This window comes from Oryzias melastigma, linkage group LG19 (genome assembly GCF_002922805.2).
Source record: "Oryzias melastigma strain HK-1 linkage group LG19, ASM292280v2, whole genome shotgun sequence".
Lineage (NCBI taxonomy): Eukaryota > Metazoa > Chordata > Actinopteri > Beloniformes > Adrianichthyidae > Oryzias > Oryzias melastigma.
This window is the reverse complement of record NC_050530.1, coordinates 14468117-14479054: the sequence shown is the minus strand read 5'-3', so window position 1 is coordinate 14479054 and position 10938 is coordinate 14468117. Positions and strand designations below refer to the sequence as shown.

The following is a 10938-nucleotide window of genomic DNA, read 5'->3' as shown; positions in this document are numbered from 1 at the left end:
GGATAAAATTTGAGAAAATTTTGAGAATCTGCCGATAACGAGTCTTGATCCGATACTTTTGTAACACAAAATGAGCAGATCCTGTGATGGAGTATTAGGGTCATCGTGAAACAAAAAAAGAAAATTAATTTTCCATAATATATTCTTAACATTTTGAGATTTCTTTTAAATTACAACAATAAAGTTGTATAATTATTAGAAAAAAGAACATTTTAAAAGAATTAAGTCATAAAATTATGATAAAGTTGTAATTTTTTGAGAATTTAGTCATAAAATGATGATGAAAGATTCAATAAAAAAAGTTATAATTTTGTAAGTTATAAAATGATAAATGTATGAGCTTAAACAGCAAAATGCTGTTGACTAAGAAAAATATAAATGAGAAGAGGGAAAAAACCTGCATTGATGATTTAGTCACCACAGAATATGTATGAAACCTTACACAACCAATTTAATTTTGAATAAATGTGACTTTATCCATTTTAAATTGCAACTTTTTTCTTATAATTTCATGAGTTTGTTCTTGAAGAATGTTGACTTTTTTCTTATAATTTTTTGACCTTATTCTAGTAAATTTTCTACTTTTTTGTCATAATTTAAAACTTCATTTTTGAACATTTTTGTTTGTGTGAAGTAGCTTAAAAAAGTTTAAAAAGTGCAACAATAAACCATGAAAAATAGCAAACTTTTAACCAGTCACAATAGGCGATAACTAGTCTTGTGAGAGTTTGGTAACTTTAGCTTCAGTATTTTACTGAACATTTTTGATTAGATGTGATTCATATCTCCATTAAAAAATCTGACAAATGAAAATGGTGGCATTCTTTTAAAATCATTGTGGCATAAATATGATGATGAAAATTCACAACTATCTCACATCAGTGGAACCATTTTTCAGTTTGGGTTGTTTTTGAGACAATATGGACTTTTTTTAAATGACTTTTTATTGGAGCTTGCACTTTGTAGACGGTCCCTTGGCAGCCCTGTCCTTTTTAATTTGCATTCAAAATAGAATTTTTTTTTTTTTTTTACTTTTAAATTGTTCGTTTGAACGTTTATTGATCATTGTTTGTATTAAGGTAAACGATGATATCCAGACTTATAGTAAAGAATGTATCTATAATAATAAGCTTGAAATATATAGGGGCTATGAAAATATGAATAAAATAAATATATTCTATCCCTGATTGGGAAGCAGCATCTGATTTCAAGCAAGTCTGAAACTACGTGATCCGGCCAGATTTCTGATGATCTTGACATCCCTAAGTTTGAAATCAAAACATGATTTAAAAAACTCTCTGTGTTCAGAGATCATTTCCAAAGCTCCTCAGGCTTTACCTATTTCATCCTCCTCCTCCGTGTCCCGCGCGGTCTGTCTGAGTTAAATCTCAACTGTAACTCACAATTGCCAAGGATCCAAGTGTAATCCCTCCAACTCTCCCTCTTGCTGCTTCCCCCCGTATTAAATGGCACAGAACTGCCAGGGCAAATGCTATGAAATCACTGATTAGACGGTGAATCCTCCTCTATCCATTTCTCTGAGGCTCTGAGCCTTCGCTGCACGGGGAAACGGGGATTGCGGCTAACATCGCCGACTTCCCCACTAAGCAGTTAAGTCGATTTCTGCCAGCTGCAGCCCCGCCGAACGCAGATCTTATTACCTGGATCCCGTGGACATGGCCCGCAGAGCACAGCAGCAGAGGGCAGACGGGCTCTGTCCTGCCTGATAAACAAAGCCGGCTCTTGTTTTTGAACCACAGGCAGAGCCAACAGGTGTGGAAAAAACTCATAAATAAAAGAAAAAGCTGGCCTCTGATTGGTGCGTCTGTAAGCTTCACTTTTTCCCCCTTAATCTTTTATCTGTCCATCTTGCTCTTGTTTGCTGTCAGACCGCAGTGGAGCAGCAGGGCTCCATTGATCAGTCTTTGACTGGCAATGCATTGAATTTGGCATCACTCTCACATCTTCTTGTGTGTTTCTGTGATGTTTTTTATTTCTATATCTTGCACCAGATGTATTTTTTAGATTATATTTACCCCTGTCATCTATTTTAAATAAAGAAAGCTCTGTAGAAAACTTCAGACCAAAGCTAATGAGTTCACCAGGATTAAAACAACAAAGTTTGAATGTTTTTTTTGATAATTAAATACACTTTTATCTCATATATAAAGCTTATTTTGAACACATGCACAATTTATATTGTACAGATAAAACAAATCAAAGAAAAAAATGGAGATTTATAAATTTATGGTTGTGTCTTTCACTACTCTCTCCACTACAGTGGACTATATAGTGCGCTAGTCATTTTGTAGTGCTGTCAGAATCTACAATTTTAAATTTGTGCATCAATGCAAATATATCAAAGACAAAGAGGAATTTTGTGAGCCTTTAGTTCCGAATAGGTTTCAAAAACAAAGAAATTCCAAACTCAAAATAAAATCCTCTTTAGTGTAGCCAGTTTTTCAGGATTTGATGTTGAAGTTTCATATGTAAAAGAAGGAGCTCAAACACGTTTTGGTGTAGAGGACCGTCACTCGGTTCTGCCTTTTTTATTCACATACCTAAAGGTCCATTTTTAATCTTATGTCATGTATCTGTCATGTGCACTAGGAACACCAGAGGGGAATGAAAACAGTGTTACATACACCTTCTCCTCCAAATGAAACGTCCTGTTTCGACACCAAACAACGAATGGGAATGAAAATAGTCATGTTAGCACAAAAACATTGAAAATAATATGCTGAAAAATGAGTCTCTTCATATGAAGACATCAGACTCGGAGGAGATCTTGGAAGAAATGACTGGAAGTGGACAGCTGTCGGGGATGTCAATGGCTTCACCAAGGGGCTTTGCAGAGATCCTGAAGCCACCCATCAAAGGATGAAACATTAATAAACCGTAAATCGAACAAAGAAGTCTCCAAACCATTGTAACGTTATTAATAAACATTCAACTTACCTGTTTAAATCCAAGACGATTTGGCCTATTGAGTTAAGTTGGTAAATTTGCGACTTTAAATTTTGTAAATTTACAAGAAAAAAGTTGTAACTTTATGAAATTTAAAGTCATAAATTTACTAGTTTCTTCTTGTAAATGTATGACTTTAAATCTCATTAGCCCTAATACTCCATCGTAGTAAACAAGTCATATCTAACCCAAACTATTTCTTATACAGATTATGACATCACCCGGTTGTCAAAGTAAAGACCTAATAAATATGAACATTTTACAAAGACTATTTATGAATCCACTGTGATCTGATGATAAAAACTTGGATATTCAATAAAAAATAAATTTAAATATGTGTTTTTCAAAATATTTTTTTTGAAAAATGAAAAAAAAAAGTTTTTCATTTGTTTTTCAAATTAAAAATTGTTCAAATGCAATGCATTGTGGTCTATATTTGCAAATGTAGTGACAAGACTTCTGGGAAATTTCTATGGTATTGGAATTGTAGATTCGGACAGCCCTAGAAATGCACCTATTGTGCACTAAGTAGTGATAGAAATCAGACACAATTCGATATTTTTTTAGACATATTTAAAATGTGTCATTTGCATCCTTTATTTTTCTGCGTTGCAGCCTCTGACCATCTTCCAGAGGTCTCTCACCACCATGCAGATCCAGATCCAGGGTCTCCTGCAGATCGCCGTGCCTCTGTTTCCAAGTGCTGAGGTATCGTTGCTGATTCCTTTTAGTCGAGCTATGAAAAATAAAAGAGGAAATGCTCCTCCTTTAACTCTTTCATGAATATTAAGTGGCATGACATTCCAACACAGAGAGATCTACTGGGTATCCAGCGTTTGCTCAACTCCTCCGAGGCCAGTCTGCACCAGCTTACCGCCCTGCTGGACTGCAGGGGCCTCAACAAGGTTTGATCACCACAGGAGCTGAAACTAGGCCTCCTTGAGGCCATGTGATGTTCAGAATTGCAAAGTAGTTTGTGAATAATGATTAGAACACTTATTTTTCATCTCTGGAAGAAAAAAACTGTATGTTTGTGCTGTAGGACTATCTCGATGCAATGGTGGGGGTGTGCTATGACGGGGTGGAGGGTTTGCTGTACCTCTGCCTCTTCTCCATCCTCGCGGCCTGTGCCTTTACTGTCATGCTGTGTGCCATTCCCAGGGCGTGGAGACAAATCGCCTCCAGGTTAGTGGTGCTGTGCCCTCCTTTTAAAATGCAACCAATCATTTCCAGTCCAAAAAATGTATTAAAACCTTTTTCTATGGAGCCCCTAAAGGGACATCGACGTAAAAATAAAAAAAGGCATAAAACATTGAAGTTAACTTTATTTTTTTTTTTCTAAAAATTTAAGTAAAAAAAAAATTCTGGTTCCTAAAAAAAAACTACAAGTTAAAGTAGACCTTTTTTTATTATTATTATCTGGTGCACACCAGTTACTGTCTGGTGAGCACCACATACTATCTAGTGTGTACCAGTTAGTAAAGAGAAAAAAAATCAGTTACTATCTAGTCCGCACCAGTTAGTATGTGATGCTCACCAGATAGTAACTGAATTTTGTTTTTTTTTTTGCTTGTTGCTAATTGGTGTGCACCAGTTAGTATGTGGTGCTCATCAGATAGTAACTGAATTTTGTTTTTTTTTGCTTGTTGCTAATTGGTGCGCACCAGTTACTATGTGTGCTCACCAGATAGTCACTGGCGCACACCAGTATGTGGTGCTCATCAGATAGTAACTGAGAAAATCTGTTTCTTTCTGGTTACTAATTGGTGCGCAACAAGTTACTATGTGGTGCTCACCAGACAGTAATTGGTGCGCATCAGATAATAACTTTGTTTTTTTTCCTCTGTTTACTAACTTGTGTGCACCAGCTAGTGACTGAATTTTGTTTTTCTGGTTCTTAACTGGTGCACACCGGATAGTAACTGGTGCACACCAGATAGTAACTGGTGCGTACCAGATAGTAACTTGTGCACACCGGATAGTAACTGGTGCATACCAGATAGTAACTGGTGCACACCGGATAGTAACTGGTGCACACCAGATAGTAACTGGTGCACACCAGATAGTAACTGGTGCGTACCAGATAGTAACTGGTGCGTACCAGATAGTAACTTGTGCACACCGGATAGAAACTGATGCACACCGGATAGTAACTGGTGCGTACCAGATAGTAATTGGTGCACACCGGATAGTAACTGGTGCACACCGGATAGTAACTGGTGCGTACCAGATAGTAACTGGTGCACACCGGATAGTAACTGGTGCACACCAGATAGTAACTGGTGCGTACCAGTTACCATATGGTGCACACGAATTAGTATGTGGGGCTCACCAGATAGTAACTGAAAAAAAAACTTCTGGTTACTATGTGTTAATCATCTGGTGTTAGTTAGTTTGTGGTTTTCTGGTTTCTAACTGGTGCACACCAGTTAATTTCTGGTGCGCACCAGATAGTAACTGAAAAAAAATCTGGTTACAACACAGAATTTTTTTTGAACTTCAATTTATAGGAAAGGAAAATCTAATTTTTAAAATTATTTTTTGTCTTTACTACTACGTCTCTTTAGGGGCTCCATATTTTTCACAGTTATTTGGATTTTTTCTTTCCTTCTTTTAGGGAGCGAGATTACGACGACATCGATGAAGAGGACCCGTTCAACCCTCGGGCGAGGAGAATGGGCTCCCAGAACCCCAACCATGCCAACATGCACAGCTTCTGCAGCTACAGCAGCAGCATGGGCAGCCAGAACAGCCTGCACCCGCCTGCTCCCGCCGTCTCCAACGCCCCCATGTCTGAATACATGTGAGTGGAAAACACAGGCAGCGAGCTGCCTTCTAGAAGTGTTCCTGAAGCGCCTGAAGTGCTTGTTCCCAATCTCCCCGCAGGAACCAGACGGCTCTTTTTGGGGGAAATCCACGCTACGAAAACGTGCCTCTGATTGGACGAGGCTCCCCACCACCATCGGTGCGTTGGGTCCCAGAGCCCAAACTTTTTTCATAAATTGTTTCTTTTTTTTTTTTTACAAAACTTGATCAATATAATACTTGTGCCTCTGTCTGTGTCTTTAACAATGTTTCATGAGCTAAAAAAACCCAATGCAGTTAATATTTAATTTAGAAAGGACACCATTTGACCTCTAAAGGCTCATTCCTTGGAGAAAATGACAGATCCCAACTCTCTGACTTCTGTCTTTACAGTTTTTCTCCTTCGCTGATCACATTTACTCCCTGCTGAGCCTGTTCTCAGTGCAAAAAATATATTTAAATTATTTTTTATCAACTACACCCTCTTGATATTATCTTGCAACTGGGTATATTTAAAAATATCTATTTATAGGATGGAAAAATCCTTAATTTTTGCTTTTCCTTTAGATGCTTTGTTTATAAAATATGCCAGTCATAAGCATATAATGTGATTTCCTCAGCCTTATTATTTCTCTTTTAATTAACACTACCAAGTAATGCATATTTTAGTTTCCCTCATTACTATAACTATGCCGAATCATGCAGTCATCTTTTGCTAACAGCTTCTTTTATTTTTTTTTCTTATTTGTTTGTTTGTCATGTGCGTTTGTCTATATCTTTCATTTCTATCTTACTTCCTTTTTTTAATCAACTTTTGGAGATATACTCTCAGCAATATAGAAATCGAGTAAGTCTTTTCTACTCTTCCTCAGGATCACCCCCCTCCTCTCTCTCTTCTTCTTTTTCTGTCTGTTAGCTCTGGGTCCGCTTGCTGCAGCTTTTCCTGTTTGCATGACTTTTCTCCACATCCTCTTCCTTCTCCTTTAAGTTGCTGTCAGGCACTGATGCTTTGTTTCCCCCTGGTGTTCAGATGATGGTACTGCAGCATCACCCCCTCACAGTGCATGCAGTCTTATTCCAATATAATATGGAGAGAAAATAGACTCAACCTGATGTGTGCATGCACAATTCTTGATTTGTGCGTGCGCAATTCTTGATTTGTGTGTAACTTTGGATTTGTTCGTGCATAATTCTTGATCTGTGCGTAACTTTAGATTCGTATGTGGATAATTCCTAAATTTGTGCTTCACAATTCTTAATTTGTGCGTGTGTAATTCTTAGGTTTTTGCAAAACTTTAGATTTGTGCAGTCATAATTCTTAATTTGTGCAGAACTTTGGATTTGTGCGTGCATAATTCTTAATTTGTGTGTAACTTTAGATTTGCATGTGCATAATTCTTCATATGTGCGTGCATATTTCTTGATTTGTGCTTGTGTAATGCTTAATTTTAGCGAAACTTTAGATTTGTGCGTGCCTAATTCTTGATTTGTGCATAACTTTGGATTTGTGTGTGCACAATTCTTGATTTGTGTGTGCACAATTCTTGATTTGTGCGTAACTTCGGATTTGTGTGTGCTTAGTTTTTAATTTGTGCGCAACGTTGTATTTGTGTGTATGTAATTCTTGATTTGTAACTCATACTGTACATTTTGTGCACACCTACAAAAATTATTAAATAAAAAAAAAAATGCAAAATGCGATTTACACACGCACAAATTAAAATTACAACAGCTTGAAACTAACCACACGCACAAATCTTGAAAAAATTACGCAAGAATCTCTTATTACGCAATACAAAAAAACGTATTTACACACAAATCTGATGTGTGACTTTTTTCACGTCTCCAAGATTCATGTGTGATGATTTTAAATGCTGCTAGAATGCTGGGTCATCAGAGTTTTCTTATCAACTCCTTTGAACTTAAATTGTGAATGATATCTTATGCACTTAATATATAGTGTGAGTGGTGAATCAAGAATTACACACGCACAAATCAAGAATTACACTACACACAAATCAGGTTGAGTCTATTTTCTCTCCATATGTAAACCTCCAGATGCAGAATTTTAATTAAGCTGGGTGAACTAAATATGTTCAGAGATATTTTTTGACTTGTAGTTTGTTTTAATTTAATCGGGAACTGTGGATGAATCTAATAGTAATGACTTAAAGGAATAGTCCACTATTTATTTCATAGTTAAATTGTTTGTTTTTTTTAAGACTTTATTCTAAAAGTTTAAAGACCCACTCTGATCATTTTTTGAGTTATTTTAAAAGCATTTTTTATGATTTTGTCATTTTTAGGACATAGTTACTTTATAGTGGTATTAGTTCATTAGAAATTTGCTTTGAAGCTGTGCTGTTTGCACAAAGCAACTCCACCCCCCTTCCCATCGCCATTACAGAGAGCTCAAATTTGTGGCCCATCCAGCGTATTTTCTACTCCATAAATAAGATATTTTTTAAACTCCATTTTTTTTGTCTGCTCCTGATTCAGAATAATCTGAATATAGAAATACTCAGAAATGCAATTTTAAAATACATTTTCTTTTTATTTGTCCTCCATCATGAGTTCAGTTCTTACCTGAGTGGGTCTTTAAAGATACTTCATTAAATAAGCCATAATCTATCACAGTTGGTTTAAACCTAAACCACTTCCTGTTTGTGTTCTCTGCAAAACCAGAATAATTAGTGGACTTCTCCTCTAAGTGACTTTATTCCTTCACTTCCATCCAAATGCTTGTACAGCTCTACAAACTCTGCGTTTCCTGTTTCCTCCACAGTACTCTCCCACCATGAGGGCCACCTACCTGTCCATGACCGAAGAACAGAGTAGACACTTTGGAAATGACTTTCAAGCGTAGAATACTCTGAAGAAAATAAGCGTCACACACCGTCAAGACATGTATGGCAACACAGAGGAGCCAGAACTCCAGCCTGCATGACCTCAGGCGACCTTTCCCTGCATTTTTTTTTCTTCCTTTTTCTTTTTAACCTGCTTTGACTCTTGTCAAGCGTTTCCTACTCCATCACAGCTTTTGAAGTGTGTGCTACTTCAGAAGATTTTCAGGTCTCCAAAGAGTAAAAATGTGAGCATACTGGCTGATGTGAACGAACCCCATTGACTCTTGTGTTGTTGTGTTGTACAACATTTGTGAAGCACAAACAGCGAGTTCGTGGAGACGCAGGTGAGGAAGCACACCTGCAAGTCAAGCTTTACGTCTGCAGCTCCTGCAGGTGAGACTACTTTGTGACCACTCCTGTAAATATGTTGTACGATAACAGACCGTCGTCTTAGTCTGATTGGAGTTTCTTTAAACTGTGTGCAGTTTTTATTTTTTTAGCTTTTTCTAATTTTGTGTGAAAATTTCACCGTTTTTTTTTTTTTTAAGTATTTTCTAAAATAAATAAATAAAGGTTGTTAAATCATATTTTCGCTAATAAATCACTATAGTAAAGCTTTTATTTCTGGGACAATGAGCTGCTCAAACACTGATAATCAAAGCTGTTTTCATCGGGTTCAACCATCCAAAAGCACACGTGTGTACTGACTAACAGTTTTTATTTTTAGGAGATTTAAATACAAGCACTGCTGTGTCTTTGTTTTAGCATGTTACACTGTACAGGCACTGAGACTGGTGCTTAATTTTCTGTGTGACCCCAGAGGTAAGCATTTCATTGTGAGTTGAATAAACCAGCTTTGAGTACAATTTCATATATCTCTTTTCTTCTGTTTGGATTATTTTATGCAAAAAAATATCAGGGAGGCCTCTGGTCCCCTAAAATGCTTAGAGAACTATGTTTTTGATGTCTAGATTCTCCGTCCATCCTTGCATTTTATAATCTTTTTCCGTGGATTTTTGTAATTTTTATATCTTCAGCCATTTGTGAATTTTTTTTTTTTTTTTTTTGGGGGGGGGTAGTCACAGCCTTTAAGTGGAAATCAGACCCCTCATCCATGCCTATCTCCAGCCTTGCTTTAAATGTATTTTTATACTTTTTGCCATCCAATAAAACACTTTACTGTTATTTTACAAAAAAAACTAAACTATTTGATCACTCTGGGCTTCGTTTATTCCAAACCCAGTGCCTCAAGATAATATTCAACACATTATATATTACAAAAACTTCTTTTTTATCTTTGAAACCTAAAAAATAAAATTAAAGCCATTCTCGGAAATAAACAATATCCAAAATACAGACAAATTAATTTAATAAAACTATTTTATTTTCTCATCTCTTGCAGAGGAAACTGTAAGCAAACATCTAACATGGATCTTCATGCCAGATTACCACAAGGAATCTAGATTTTTTTTTTCCCTGAATAAACTAAAAACAAGTAACCAAGTCTGGTAAATAATTTCAGAGCATAGATAATTATAAAAGCATTTGCTCACCTCACTTTTTTTCATACAAGCAAATAAAGAAAAATCTATGTGGAATCCAGATTTTCGCTGTTAAACATAGCACCTCGAAATGTCTAATTTGTTGTAATTTAAGCAAAATATTCACTTTCCAGTCATTTTTTTTTGTTTATATTGTATCATTAATGCAAACCGAACAACTCTATTTCTTAATGGATTCAAACTCACTGGAAGGAATTTAAGGTAAATCCCTGAAATGACTCTTGTTTCCACCAGATGGCAGCATGTGACTGAAGAAACATGACTGCTTCAAGGAGGTGTAGTTTAAAGAGATCCATTAAAAGGCAGAACAGAATATAGAATAAACATAGAGTAGATAAAATAATATTTTTTTTCAGTTTCTCTCCGAAACTTATGCATTTATTCAATTTGTTATTATCAGCTAAAGTGACCAAGTGCAACTGTAATTAACTAAATGTTGGTGACTTTTTTAAAGAAGCTTTATCCATTTATTTTACCTACTTCATCAAGTAGGTATAATGTCGACTATTGAAACAGCAGAAGTGAGTAGAACTGTGCGGTTTGCTATCTGTGTTAAAAAGTCTGGATTTGTTTCAAACTTTATTTATTTTTTTGCGGACTCCTGCTCACGTGAAACACATGTTTTATTGATAGAAAATCCAACATAAAACAGAGGTTTACAAAGCTATTCTACCCAAAAAAAAAGAAAGAAAAACAAAAACTAGCACTTTTGTCCAGTAAAAAAATAATAAACTGCATCCACTGCTGTATGGCCAAAG

General features: G+C 36.0%; 1 protein-coding gene across 1 annotated transcript in view; it reads left to right on the top strand.

Annotated features, from left to right (window-relative positions):
- The window catches only part of ttyh2 (tweety family member 2), a gene marked incomplete in the record, with an annotated part of 66638 nt that extends 57149 nt beyond the window's left edge, over positions 1–9489 (top strand). Inside the window, 7 exon segments of the mRNA XM_024285572.2 lie at positions 3583–3675; positions 3780–3872; positions 4010–4152; positions 5585–5770; positions 5854–5932; positions 6593–6619; positions 8558–9489. Coding sequence (XP_024141340.1) covers positions 3583–3675; positions 3780–3872; positions 4010–4152; positions 5585–5770; positions 5854–5932; positions 6593–6619; positions 8558–8638 — 702 coding nt within the window.
- Between the last annotated feature and the right edge of the window lie 1449 nt (positions 9490–10938).